The 14,993-nt window shown below is 48.2% G+C and overlaps 1 protein-coding gene and 1 long non-coding RNA gene across 5 annotated transcripts in view; one reads left to right on the top strand and one right to left on the bottom strand.

Moving 5' to 3' along the window:
* The window catches only part of cacna2d4a (calcium channel, voltage-dependent, alpha 2/delta subunit 4a), a 591,407-nt gene that overhangs the window by 439,420 nt on the left and 136,994 nt on the right, over positions 1-14,993 (bottom strand). For 3 of the 4 annotated variants that reach the window (XM_038781413.1, XM_038781415.1, XM_038781414.1), the window contains exons 10-11: positions 13,867-13,956; positions 3,681-3,794 (exon numbers count right to left, since the gene is read on the bottom strand). In XM_038781413.1, the coding sequence (XP_038637341.1) occupies positions 3,681-3,794; positions 13,867-13,956 (204 nt within the window). The remainder of the gene's footprint in view (positions 1-3,680; positions 3,795-13,866; positions 13,957-14,993) is intronic. The other variant, XM_038781416.1, reaches the window with a different exon arrangement.
* Positions 3,744-14,993, top strand: part of LOC119955324 — a 201,871-nt gene continuing 190,621 nt past the window's right edge. Inside the window, exons 1-2 of the long non-coding RNA XR_005458432.1 lie at positions 3,744-3,881; positions 13,106-13,267. This is a non-coding gene — a long non-coding RNA (uncharacterized LOC119955324). The remainder of the gene's footprint in view (positions 3,882-13,105; positions 13,268-14,993) is intronic.

Genomic DNA, 14,993 nt, shown 5'->3' with positions numbered 1-14,993 from the left:
GAACACTGAATTGCATCCCGCTTTATGACCGCAAGGGTATCGTAAAACTGGTGCAATTCAGCTCAGCGGAAGAATATGGGGTTGCTGACGTTGGGTTCGTAATCGGCGATCGGGTGGAGAATCCATTTTTACGACCGAATCAGGCGCAGCGCCCATTTTACGCAGCTTGCGCATGTTCCGCCCTTTCCAAAACGGCATCATCGCGGTGCGCACCGCACGCCGTTGAGACGGCCTCAGGATGTCACCTGAAGGCCCTCCCCGATGCTTCATCTCCGATGGGCCGAGTTGACAACTGCACGGGGACATGTGGTCTCAGTGGTCGGGAACCGAGGGCGGAATTCTCTGATCCTGAGGCTAAGTGTTGACACCGTCGTAAACGCAACGGCGTCAACAGGCCGCCAGGATCAGCTATTCTGAGCCCTACAGGAGGCCAGCATGGCACCAGAGCGACCTATGCCGCTCCAGCTGCCGATACCTGCCTCAAATGGGTGATGCGGGTCTACGCATGCGCGCTGCGACCAGGTCTTGCCAGATTTTTAGATATCATGTCCATGCACTCTGGTGGACACTATTAAGATAGGCGGAACGAGACACTTTGATCTTCCTCCAGATACACCACCTCCTCAATGAGTCATGCCAGGGCCCTCAGACAGTCACAGGGAGGATGAACAATAGCCTGACACCCCGGGGCACCTCTCAGGACATTCTGAGGGTGTGCTGACGTTATGAACTCTCTTTGCCTGTGACCCCATCCACTGCACTTCGGAGTCTGTGTGTGACCCATCCGTCTTGTGGAACACTAACAACACCCCCCTCATTTTCCGTTTGAGGATCTGCATGCATCCCAACCTATTCATACTGGTTACCCCTTCCAGTCCCTTGTCTGTTTGCATTTTTGTCACCCTTGTCAGGCTCCAGCCTCCCACCCTTGGTCTACCCCTTGCCTCCCATCATTCCCCCTCTCTTCCACTACCTTGCAAAATCTTCCTGCCCCTCTGCCTTGCATCATGCCCCCTTCTCCCCCATATCCCTTCCATAACCTATAACACATCCTCCAACAAAGCCCTATCCACCCCTACCCTCGTTAATATGCTGGTTTCTGAATGTCCAGGCCTGTGGTACCCTTTTGGAAAATGGTGACACCCAAATACTGGTCAGAGTTGAACCCTGCCTGAGCACTGTTGCACAGTAGTGTCCTTGTGACTATGGAGGCAAGCACTGGCAGCAGTGTGGCTTATGGAAGTTAGACTATCAGTGTTGCACTCACCTCGACATCTTGAGCGAAGTGAGGTCTGAAGTGTGCATGCCACCCTTTTTCAAATGCAATTTCCCACTGATGTGACACAAGATTGGATGGAGGTACTTGATCCCGGCGAGAAACTAATTTAATAAGATGGTACTCAACGGGATATCCCACCACCATTAACCGACATCAGGGGAATCCCAAACTATTTTTACGCAGACTGTCTGACTTTTTCCCCCCCAGGATTCTCCGCTCCCAGCTGCCATGAAATCATCCACGGGCGGGATGGGAGAATTCTGCCCTCTGTCTCTTTACTCCCTTGCTGCCTTTGCTCCATCTTTTTCTAATGCATGCTGCTTCATTTGCAACTGAATCTCAATCTGTGTTGCACCTGGGCCAGCCTTTCTACTTTCAATTCTGAAGACTGCACTATTTATTGCATCAAATATCTCTGCTTTTTTTCCCCCTGTTTTCGGCTCTAACTTCAATTTAGAATCATAGAATCCCTACAGTGCATTCAGCTATTCAGCCCATCGAGCTTGCACTGACCCTCTGAAAGAGCACCCTACCTAGGCTCTCTTCTCTGCCCGATCCCTGTAACCCACCTAACCGAAGGGACACTAAGGGTAATTTAGCATGGCCAATCCACCTAATCTACGCACCTTTGGACTGTGGGAGGAAACGGGAGCACCCAGAGGAAACCCATGCAGACATGGGGAGAACGTGCAAACTCCACACAGACAGTCATCCAAGGCTGGAATTGAACCTGGGTGCCTGGCACTGTGAGGCAGCAGTGCTAACCACTGTGCCGGCCCAATTCTGTTGCTTACCTTAGTTATTTGTAACTCATCACTCAAGGACAAATATTCTTGCCCCCAAAAAGTTAACAGCTGACACAGACATCCTGCTGTTCATTAAATGTCGTAACATTCACCCTGAACTGCTAATACCTAACCTTGGCCAAAGTCCCTCTACCTCCATCATAATCTGTGTGGAGTTTTCACTTTCTCCCTGTGTCTGCGTGGGTTTCCTCCGGTTGCCTTGGTTTCGTCCCACAGTCTGCGGGTTAGGTTAGGTGGATATGCCAGGCTAAATTGCCCCTTAAGTGTCCGAAATGTTAGGTTGAGTTACAGGGTTACAGGGATAGGGTGGAGGCGTGGGCTTATGTAAGGTGGTCTTTCCAAGGGCCGGTGCAGACTCGATGGGATTCCTTCTGCACTGTTGCTGGCCCATATGATATAAGTGGAAACCTGTAACACGTTTGTTTATATTACAATCCAAAACCCGGGGTGGGGGGGATTCTCCATGCCCCGCGCCAGGCCGGAGAATCGCCGCAACCGCGCCACGACGCCCCGACGCTGGCGTGCGATTCTCCAAGGTGCGGAGAATTGCCGCCATTTGCGCTGGCGCGTTTGGTGCGGCGCTAGCCGCTGGAATCAGCGGGCCAGACCCCTACAATGGGGTCTGGCCCGCGATCGGAGCCCACCGATCGGCGGTCCGGCCTCTACCCTCCCGGGCCTACTTTCTGGCGCAGCCAGCCCCTGAACACAGACACCATGCTGAGTCGGGGCCGGCGCGCTAAAGAAGTCCCCCATGCATGCCAGGTTGGCGCGGCCAAACGCGTCGGCGCAAATGGCGCTGATTCCCTGCACCTCGAAGAATCGCGCGCCGGTGTTGGGGCGTCGTGGCGCGGTTGCGCCGATTCTCCGGCCCGGCGCTCGGAGAATTTCCCCCCTGGGTTTTGGATTGTAAAATAAACAAACGTGTTCCAGGTTTCCACTTAAATCATATGGGCCAGCAACAGGATCATGAATTCATAGATTATCAGAGAATCATCACACAATCCCAACAGTGCAGAAGGAGGCCCATCGAGTTTGCACCGGCCATTGGAAAGACCACCTTATTAAGCCCACGCCTCCACCCTATCCCTGTAACGCTGTAACTCAACCTAACATTTTGGACGACGGCACGAACACTTGGGCTTCATATTGGAGAATCGCCCCCCCAGATATTTACAAAAAGAATGAAGCCACAAAGATTGCTCAGAAAACATACCTAAAACAGAACCATGCCTACAATATACTCACTCTTATAATTAACTTCTTGTTGACCCTTTTTCTAACTGATTATTTGCTGGGTAACTTGATCACGTGACCATTCACTGAAAATGATGTTCTTTATCAGAAATCAACACCTTGAGAAAACTAGATCTTAAATAGGCCATCACCAAAATAAAATATAGGGTTTCTCCCAAAGCACATGGGCAATCACAACAATAAAAGCAATTTCTCTCATCTCCACCATTGGAGGGGAATTAACCATTCTGCATCTTCACCAGCTCTATGTTGGTATACATGAGAGGCTTCTGTATTTGTCTGATCATGTTTGTCCTTAAATTAATACAGCATAATGTCATTCAAATTGTTTATGCACATACCTTGCAGTCAGGCCAATTGTATTGCTCAAATACTGATTCATACTCCTCAACTGCACCATCTGTGATCAGCATGATGGCTTGGTTACACAGGCTGCCTTGTCCTGTCTCATTAAACTAACAGAAGGAATATAAATATCAGTAGGCGGAGCAAGAATAAAACAGAGATATTCAAAGAGCAGAAAACAACACTGGGTACATAAAGTAAGTATAAATTATGTTTCCATAAAATCATAAATAATTTCAGAATAATTGCAATGTGTAAATTAATTCTGCAAATGTAACAAAGTAAGTGTTCCAGTTGATTGTGCAGCATAGAAGTAGGAGACATCATAGCGTCAGCATTGTATCACACAAGATTTCTCAAATGTTCTGCTGAAAGAAAATGGCATGTTAATGCTGAACATGTCTACCTAAGGGCAGATGTAAAAGGGTGGCATAAGGGACATGAGTGGAGGTTCTACCATAGTACAACCATTAGAAAGCGGCTCTTTGATATGTGTGGAAGAGTCTGGTGAGTGGATTACTCCCCGTTTGCAGTCGGTGTGTCAGTATCAGGATGCCGATCCTGGCACCAGCTATGTTAAATAGGACAGGGAATTCGTCGGCCACCTCAAAGACTGAATCTATAGACTTAAATCTTGTAAATGTTGTTCAGTTTGCTCTGTATCTGCACGACAGACACCTTCCCATGTACATATGTTCATTCATTCCCCACTTGTACATAGTTATGCATGCATATACAGCCACATTCCCAAATTTACTTTAAAATGGGGAGATATCATAACATCCACTCATGTGTATCATGAGATGCAGACAGGCAGTGATTGACACACAGGATGACCAATGAACACACATGACACAGAACAACTGGACAGGCCACCACCACTATAAAGCCCACAGGGCATTAAGGCTCTCTCTCTCACAGGACACGGCTCTTGAGATAGTCACCGTGCACAGGCCAATGAACATCATCACCATGTGATAGAGAGCGAGTCTGGTCAAGCCAGTAGGAGGTTATCAGTTAGGTTAATAGAGTGTCAACCCACAGCAGATTATGTACAGCAATCAACAGGTTCAATAAAACAATGTCGGACCATCTCCTGTGTTGGAAACCTGTTTCTCGTTTTACTGCATCCAGTTGCAGTCGATGTTGGACCAACATATCGGTCACCCTCCCTGGCATCGCAGGGGCAGAAGAGTAGATACAAGACAGCCAATCACAATCGGATGGCCACCTCACCAAAAGGAAGTCTGTATCTGACATTAGGGGATTTAACTGTCAAATTTTGGTCCCAGTGCCAAAGAAGGGAAACACCCTTCACGTGAAAGGGGAACCATGAGCATTATGAGATAAGTGGGGGTAGCGGCACAACCATTGCGATTTTAGGAAATTGGATTCTAAATATTGGGGCATTTTAAGAGTTAAAAGCTTGGGATTATAGTGTGTTTGACTGCAGTAGTCATGTTTGTTGAAAAAAGAATCCTGTTTTGCAGGTGCTGGGATGTTTTAGGAGCCAGAAGGTGAAATTGACCAGAGGAATGTATTTTTCAGTCTGGGCTAATGCACTGTGGTTTGTGTGGGGAAAATCCCTGGGGAGTTAATGTGCTTTCAGCCTGAAAGAGTTTAATATTATATTCATAATCAAGTTTTGTTTTAAAAATACCAAATCCCTGTTTCTTCATACAATCAATCCTGGAGCGAATTATTCTTTCTGACCAGTCTTTTAAAATATACTAAAATATTGGGATTTCAGTCCAGTATCCTAGTCACTGTTGGGGTCTGTTCGGGGATCGTAATATCATACCCTCAAAACCTATTGACAAAGATGGAGCAACCTGGAGATGACTAGATGCAGTGATGCAGCAGATTGAAACTCCCCAGGCAAATGGCCACAGAAGTAAATGACCATGTCACCGAAGACTTTGCACCTTACACTGTTTGCCACATCCTGCATGTGGCCATCAAAATCATCGGGACTTTGAACTTCATACCTCCTGGCTCCTTCCAAGGATGAGTTGTGGATCTTAGTGGCATCTAAAATGGTTGCACACGACATCTCACTAGTCAGTGATGTCCTCTTTGCCAGAGCTGAACAGTAAATTTATTTCATGACAGAGGGCAAAGGATTTCCCTGCCATCGCTGGATTCCCCAGTTTCAAGGCAGCAACGAATGCACCCTTGTGGCCATCAAAGCACCCAGGAACTGACCAGTGAGATTCATCATCATGAGGAGCTTCCACTCTTTCAATCCAAATAATCTGTGGCCACAAGAAGAGATTCCTCCATGTGTATGCCCCATGTGTGTGCTCAAAGAGGACATCACTGACTAGTGAGATGCTCACTTTCCTAGCAGTTGCCAAGAATCCCTCACCTGCTAGCAGCCGAGGCTGTTTCAGACCTTCACTCCAACCTTCAAAGTGTGTGGGTGAATCCCTGGGGAAAGAGTTATCCCTTGGAGATGTGGCTATTCACCTTTCTACAGGCTCCAGACAGAGGTACAGAGGTGATGCAACCAACACCACCTGCTCAGTAGGGCAACCATCAAGCAGGTCACGCAGCTTCTGAAGAAGTTGTTCCAGTGCCTGGGCCAGATGGGTGTTACTGTCTGATAATCTCCTGAAAAAGTCTCTGTGATTATGGTGGTCTATTGCACTCTCCCTAATATGGCTCTCCAGAGAGGAGTGGATCTTATGGATGCTGAGACTCTGGAGAAGAGAGTTCATTTGTAAAGGAGCATGGCCGAATCTAGAAGCAGAAGCTAACGACAAGGAGTATTTAGAGATGGAGTGAGGCAAACAGTACCCCTGCTGCCCCACGAGGTGACCTATTCTAGTCACCGTCATAGAAGATGTCCTCCTTCCTCTCCCTTATGGCCTTCAACATTAGATCTAGGTTGAGATTGATAAAGTGAGGTTCAGCCTTGTCCTGGGTGCCAGGCTTTTGGTTCTCCTGTAACATCTCTGATGCTGTGAAATGCTTTGGCACAATCTGCAGATTTCTCCTTTTCGATAACCAGAAGCCTCCTTGGGGGGGGGCAAAATCAGTTCCACATTATCTGATCCAGCTCCATTCCTGTGCCCAGAGGTTCGAAGTGAACAGGAAGCCAGGGCTCACCCGAGAAAATCTTAACTTTCATCAGTTTTGCCCTGGAGACAGGTTTCGGACCGTCATCTCCTGTTTCCCACCTTTGTGGAAACAATTCAGCCCAGCATTGAGAGTGTGACGAAACACAATAACAAAACAATCAAGTGGATCTGGCTACAAAGGATAATTGTGTTTATATTTCCTTTGAAGGGTACTCATTCCCGTACAAGCCTCCCTGAAGAGGCGCCGGAATGTGGCGACTAAGGGCTTTTCACAGTAACTTCATTTGAAGCCTACTTGTGACAATAAGCGATTTTCATTTCATTTTCATTTTTTTCATTTAATTAATAATTGAGTGTATTGTTATGAGGATGCGTTTTATAAAATATTAATTTATATTGTCATCGGCTGGATATATATATTTGTATTAAATGTTTTCGAAAATAATACTTTTCCAAAGCAAAGGACAGCTCAAAGGCTTCTTCACTGTCGCTGGGTCAAAATCCAGGAACTCCCTTCCCAACAGCATTGTGGATGTACCTACACCACGTGGACTGCAGAAGTTCAACTCGCCACCTTCTCAAAGGAAATGGTCAACAAATGCTGGCCTAGCCAGTGCTACCCACATTTGTGAAATAATTTTAAAAACGCTGGCTTACAGCAGCTTCCATGTTGTATTTGTGAAGGACAAAAGGTGCTTTTATGAAGAGGCTGAGTCTATGGAGCGCTCACAGTGAGATCACGTGACCCAGCTTTTGGGTGAAACGATACTGGGCGTGATCTAACATACAGAGTCCTGTTTTGGGCGTGTATAGCGGGGTCTTTCTTGACGCCTACAGCTCCAAGAACGGCAGTATCAAACGGGACTCTTGTTATTTTTTTCTGGCCTCATTCAGGAACGTCCCGCCTAGGCCACATTTTTAAATGCCGGCCTGATCTCTCAACATCCTTCGGACACCCCACCATGGCCTCCAGATCCCCCCAAGGCCCTAACATACCTCTTGGGGGGTCAAGCCCCCGCTCACCCCATCTCTTAAGGAAGGGTACCCCGGGCCAGATTCCTGGCACAGGCTACCTTGCACCCTGGCACTGCCAGCCTAGAAGTGCCACCCGGGCATCCTGGCAGTGGAAGTGCAAGGGTACCACCCTGCCCAGAGCCCGACCACCCAGGTGCCTCTGATGGCCTGGGAGACCCCCCCCGTTTGTGTGGACCAGTGTTAATCGGCACCATGACGAGATCTCCCATGTGCCGACTTCCTTCTCGGGTCTCGGGAGAATCAGGCGCCGACATAATTAAATGAGCATAATGGTTCACTTAAATATGTTCATCTGGATATTGGCCAGACAGATCCAGATTGCGACGTCTCGCGAGAACTCGTTAGGTCTCGCAGGGCGTTCTGAACGCTGCCTCTCGCGAGATTTAACAGCTTTGTCGCGTCTCCGAGTCGGGTGCAATGAGACCATTCGATTGTGCTCACTCGAGTTTTGTAGAGTCAGCGAGAGACTGCCATAGGGGAAACAACCTTCCCCCAACTCTTTCTTTTGAGACCTCTCTCATCAAAGCAGAGTTTGTGATTTGAAATACCCACCAAAAGATCTATTTGCTGCAAACCAAACGTTCACCATCTCCAGTGAGAAACTCCAAGAAGCAGCTGCTACTGCGGACTGGGAACCTTCAACTGCCAATAAACCTCTCGATAACCAGTGATTTTTTTTTTCTGACTCTACTTGTTACTGGCCAAGTTTCTTTTCATTTTATACTCTTTTTGTTTTATCAAACAATTTTATTGAGGTATTTTTCGGCAACGAAAAAAAACAAAATAGGCAAAAATATGCAAACATCAACATAAAATCAATACTTTAATCGAACCATACTGCACAAGCCCACTCCTCTCCCATCGACACTACCCGCCTATTTATCCCTCCTACTCTACTCTAATCCCCCCCCCCCCACCCGCTGACGCTCACTCTCCCGCGAGGAAGTCACTGAATGGTTGTCACCTTCGGGCGAACCCCAGTACAGATCCCCTCAAGGCGAACTTAATTTTTTCCATATCCAGAAACCTTGACATGTCCGAAAGCCATAGCTCGGTCTTCGGGGGTTTTGAGTCCCTCCATGCCAGCAGTATTCGTCGCCGGGCTATCAGGGAAGCAAAGGCCAGAACATCGGCCTCTTTCTCTCCCTGGACTCCCGGGTCTTCCGAAACCCCAAAAATTGCGACCCCTGGACCCATCACCACCCTTGTTTTTAGCACCCGGGACATGATCCCCGCAAATCCTTCCCAGTACCCCCTAAGATTAGGGCATGGCCAAAACATGTGTACGTGGTTCGCTGGTCCTCCCCCCATCTAGCGCACTTATCCTCTACCCCAAAGAATTTGCTCATCCGAGCTACCGTCATGTGGGCCCTGTGAACGACCTTAAATTGAATCAGGCCGAGCCTGGCACATGTTGCGGTTGAGTTTACCCTACTCAGGGCTTCTGCCCACAGCCCGTCCTCCATCTCCCCACCAAGCTCCTCCTCCCATTTGAGTTTCAGTTCCTCCGTCTGGGACTCTTCCCCCTTCATGAGCACCTTATAAATATCTGAGACTCTACCCTCTCCTCCTTCTCCTCTAGAGACTATACTGTCTTGGATCCCTATTGGCGGGAGGCGTGGGAAGGATGGGACCTGTCTGCGGACAAAGTCCCGCATCTGTAAGTACCTAAAGTTATTTCCCCTTACCAGCCCAAATTTCTCCTCCAAGCCCCTCAAACTCGCAAAGCTCCCCTCCAGGAACATATCGCCCACCCTCCTCACCCCCGCCCGCCGCCATGTTCGAAACCCCCATCCATGTTCCCGGAGACAAATCAATGGTTCTCACATATTGGAGCCCAGACAGATGCAACCACCTCCCCTACATGCCTCCTCCACTGGCCCCATATCCGCAGGGCTGCCCCCACTACCGGGCTGGTGGAGTACCTGGCAGGCAACAGCGGTAGGGGAGCTGTGACCAGGGCTGCCAAACTGGTGCCCCTGCACGAAGCCGCCTCCACCCGCTCCCTGATAGGCCCCGTACCCACCATCCACTTCCTTATCATGGCTATGTTAGCCACCCAGTAGTTAATCAGACCCGGCAATGCCAGCCCTCCCTCGCTGCGGCTCCTCTCAAGCACCGCCTTCTTCACCCACGGGGATTTTCCCGCCCAGACAAAGAGCTCATGATCATTTTGCCAGTCCTTTTGAAGAAGGACTGTGGGATAAAGATCAGGAGGCACTGGAAGATGAACAGGAATCTAGGGAGGATTGTCATCTTCACAGTTTGCACCCTCCCTGCTAGTGACAGCGGGAGTGCATTCCATCTCTGAAACTCCCTCTTCATTTGTTCCACCACCCTGGTCAAATTTAACTTGTGCATCCTGCCCCAGTCTCATGCCACCTGTATTCCCAAGTACCGGAAGCTTTCCTCAACCAGCCTAAATGGCAGCCCCTTCAGTCTATTCTCCTGGCCCCTTGCCTACAACACAAACATCTCACTCTTGGCCATATTTAATTTGTACCCTGAAAACCGGCCGAACTTCCCCAGTGTTTCCAGTATATTTTCCATCCCGGCCAGTGGGTCCGACACGTACAGGAGCAGACCCTCCTGAGAGAGACCCTATGTTCCACCCCGCCCCTGGTCTTTCCCTTCCATCCCTTTGCAGCTCTCAACGCAATCGCCAATGGCTCTATGGCCAGCCCAAACAGCAACGGGGAGAGTGTCTGGTCCCGCGATGTAGTCTGAAATAATCTGACACTACCCTGTTCGTCCTAATGCTAGCTTTTGGGGCCTGGTACAGTAGTCTGACCCAATTCACCAGTCCCTCCCGAACCCAAACCGTCCGAGCACCTCCCACAGATAGCCCCACTCCACCCGATCGAAGGCCTTCTCAGCGTCCATTGCCACCACTACCTCCACCTCCTTGCCCGTCGGGGGCATCATGATCACATTAAGTAATCTTCTCTAGTTGGCTGCCTGCCTTTCACGAACCCTGTCTGATCGTCCCCAATCACCTCCGGTACACAGTCCTCAATTCTAATCGCCAGGACCTTTGCCAGGAGCTTGGCACCACATTGATCAGGGAGATTGGCCTGTATGACCCGCAGGATTCTGGGTCCTTGTCCCGCTTCAGTATCAGCGAGATGGTGGCTTGCGACATCGGCGGCGGGAAAGGGTCCCTCTGTCCCTTGCCTCGTTAAAAACCCTCGTCAAGACCGGTCCCACTAACTCCGAGAACTTCTTGTAAAACTCTACTGGGTATCCATCCGGCCCCGGGGCTCTCCCCGACTGCATGGCTTTTAGGCCCCCCACTACCTTTAAAACAGTAAACAGTTGACCAACAGTCTAGGCACAATCGGCGTCCCTTCAAACGGTAGTTCTCGGACCCTAGCTTGCGTCCGTGGGACCTCTTTTCGGGACCAGCCCCTGATCCCTCGCAAAGTCCATCGCTTCTTCAGGCTTGGAGAAGTAGTGGTGTTGACCCTGATGCGTAACTGTTCTATGTTCTATTTCGTTGGAGAGGAGAAGGCTGAGAGGTGACTTAATAGAGACATATAAGATAGTCAGAGGGTTAGATAGGGTGGACAGTGAGAGTCTCTTTCCTCGGATGGTGATGACCAACACGAGGGGACATAGCTTTAAATTGAGGGGTGATAGATATAGGACAGATATCAGAGGCAGTTTCTTTACTCAGAGAGTAGTCGGGGTGTGGAACGCCCTGCCTGCAACAGTAGTAGACTCGCCAACTTTAAGGGCATTTAAGTGGTCACTGGATAGACATATGGATGAAAATGGAATAGTGTAGGTCAGATGGTTTCACAGGTCGGCGCAACATCGAGGGCCGAAGGGCCCGTACTGCGCTGTAATGTTCTATGTAATGTTCTATGTTCTATGTAACCCGAAGACGGACCGGGAAGAGTAGACCAAACTTCACATGCTTCTTGAACAACACCTCCTTAACTTGTTTAAAGGCTGCTCGCCGCCTAGCCACCTCCTGGCCTAGGTCCTGGTATATGCGAAGAACACTGTTATTCCACGTGCTGCTCTTGGCGCTCTTTGCCCACCGCAGCACCCGCTCCTTTTCCACAAACCTGTGGAACCTAATCATCATCGGACCCCCCGGACGCACCTGTCTCGCCTGCACTCTGTGTGCCCCCTCCAGCTCCGGCGGTCGCGGAAAGGCTTCAGCCCCCATCAGCTGCATCAACAGGTCCGCCACAAAAGCTGTGGCCTCAGCTCCCTCAGCCCCCTCAGGGTGGCCGATGATCCTCAGAATTTCTCTGCGGGCTCTATTTTCCAACTCCTCTACTCTGTCCAGCAGTTTACTCTGCCTCTCCTTCAACCCGTCGACTTCTAGCGCCGCAATCGTCTGCGCATCCGCCTGATCCTCCACCGCCTCTCCCAGCTCCTTAACCTTTTCATCCTGGGCATCCAGCCTCTGGTTCAGCTGATCCACTGCCTTCTGAAGTGGGTCCAAGTTATCCCGCTTCAACGACTCAAAGCTGCTTTTAATAACATGCAGCATGTTTTCCAGTGCTTGCTGGATTGTTGGGTCCGAGGTCTGCAGGTCCGCCATCTTGGGTCCCAGGTCAGCTTCCCCTACTCCTTGCCTTTGTCCCTTCCTCTCCTGTTTCCGTTGATTCCTGCTCTCCCGCGGTGCCATACAGCGCTGCCCGCTCCTCCGCAGCCGTCCTTTCACCGCTCTACAGTCCCGCTATACCGGGAGTGAGAGCCCCCGAATGTGCGGCTCACTCACTCATTGCCGCAACTGGAAGTCCGTTTCATTTTATACTCTGCTGAGTTTTACTTCTTTGCATGCAGTGGGATTATGTGCTTGTTGGTTTTGCATTCATGGGTACTGGGGCATATTCATACATTTCCAACTTTTGCTTCTTTAACTGAGCAAGTTTTAGCAATAAAACTAACTCTTTACTTGTCAACTGAAGGAATATAAACTGATTTATTTCTTGCACCGAGCTACACATAATGAAATATATATAAATTAAGTTGGCTATGTCACCTCCCTTTTAAATTTAAACTCTGTTATAACCAACTCAGGAGTGGGGCAAAGAGTAAAGTCGTTTAGCCCTGTTAACCTGGTCATAGCAATATAGTACGTTCTGCATGGTAGCGCCGGGTAGTGGGGATCCATTATAGTATGCGTTACCATCAAACCATGGGAAGTGCAAGCTACAAGCATTTCTGCATGAGGTTTTGTTTTTTTTTATATTTAGTGGATGCGTGTTAATTTTGGATTCCAGTTGTGAATATGTTGCTGCTCAAGGCTACTTCTGGTGTCCATTATTCAATTTCTCCCTCAGTTTCTGCTGAACATTTCCTTCAGATCCTCCATTTTGGGAAGACTTAATGGACTTTTCAAAGAAACACCCGTGTATGGGTCAAATTGCCTGGATGACTGGATATTTTAGAGTCGGGAAGTGAAGTTCCCAAAGAAATGGCTTCTCAATCCAAATTAAACAGAAGTAAGTAAGTTCAAAACATTCAAAGAAATTTTAAAAATGTAGCAAAAGCACAGAACATACAATGCAATAAAGTGTAGTCAGATTCTAATCTGATATAGTCAGCTTGTAACCAGTTATTAAGAGTTAAGATGAACTCTGTTGGTGGGCCTGGCCTTTGCTCCAGACTTTGCATGCAATGGCACAAAGGTCCACAATTTCCTGAACATACCCCTCATGCTGATTTAAATGTGTATAATATGAGAATAAGCACTAGTCTTAAACTCTTGATTTTCCTTGTCTGTTAAAATTGTGCCTGTGACCATACAAAGAAGCATCATTATTGGCCTTTTATGCAGAATTCCCACAGATATATTAGAAATGAGGGCAGCAATGTTTTTAAAATATAAATCATGGGAAGCATCAGGAAACAGGGTATATGAGAAAGCCATTGAGCCTATTGAACGTCCGCTTTCATTGTTTGTGCCATCACTGATTATTCCCAACATCAGAATATATCAAAGCTTAAAGCTTTCTAACACTCATTATGCAGCAGTGCAACAGAACACACCTCCCCATTAATCCCAGTTAATTTTTGATAAGAATGCTAAAAATATGCAAACCTTGTTCAAGATTATGAAGGCTTCGATTAGTGCCTTACTTACAACTCCTGTTCCTTTGGCATTAAGTTTATCGACCAGCTGCTTGAAATGCTGAAGAGGAAAATAAAACAAGAGAAAATACAAATGTTCTGTGCAACCATGGTAACTAATGAAAAGCAATAATAAAATGTTCTATACTCGTCCCCTAACAGCAAGTATAGCTGATGAGACTGAGCTGTGCACAACATCACAAATCTCCCATGGTGCCACTTTCATGGGTGTCAGCAATTTGCCAATAGCTTTATCAACCACAATGTGACAAATATTTGTCTTTCTAATCGTTTTAAGATGAAATAGAATGTTCTGAAAAGGGTGATGGTGAGGTCATAATAAACACCTCTGCTTGGAATCAGGTCTATGTGGTCTGCTTGCCTTGGGGGCTGCAACTCAAACAAAAAGCTATTGAAATCAGCCGGCACAGTGGCACAGTGGTTAACAGTGCTGCCTCATAGCTTCAGGGACCCGTGTTCAATTCCAGCCTCAGGTGACAGTGCAAACTCCTCACATTCTCCCTGTGTCTGCATGGGTTTTCTCCGGGTGCTCTAGTTTCCTCCCACTGTCCAAAGATGTGCAGGTTAGGTGGATTAGCTATGCTAAATTGCCCCTTTGTGTCCAAAAAGGTTAGATGGGGTTAGTGGATATAGGGTGGAGGTGTGGGCTTAAGTAGGGTGCTCTTTCCAAGGGCGGTGCAGACTCGATGGGCTGAATGGCCTCCTTCTGCACTGTAAATTCTGCACTGTAAATTCTATGTTTCAAGCAACAGTTTTTGCACCTTTCCACAATACCTCAGAGTAAACGGAGAGCTGCTTCTGTGAGACACAGACAGAGAAAGGAAAGGCAGATACTATTGCAGAGAAACAGCACATGTTTGTAAGAATTTGTTTTCTGTTCGCAAGGAAGGGAACAGAGCAGGCTGGACAGCTGGAGACTTTAGGAACAAGGAATCACTGAAGTGGCCTTGCTGGCATAAGTCAGATCTGGGAGATTCAGGTTGAGTGGAACAACTTTCAAAGGATACTAGAAGTTGCAACCTAATGCAGCAGGGAGAATTGAGCTCGCTGGTGAGCAAGGAGTAAAAATGGACTTAA

The sequence above is a fragment of the Scyliorhinus canicula genome, chromosome 20 (assembly GCF_902713615.1).
Source record: "Scyliorhinus canicula chromosome 20, sScyCan1.1, whole genome shotgun sequence".
Lineage (NCBI taxonomy): Eukaryota > Metazoa > Chordata > Chondrichthyes > Carcharhiniformes > Scyliorhinidae > Scyliorhinus > Scyliorhinus canicula.
The sequence above is the reverse complement of the archived record's forward strand: the minus strand, read 5'-3'. Positions and strand labels throughout refer to the sequence as shown.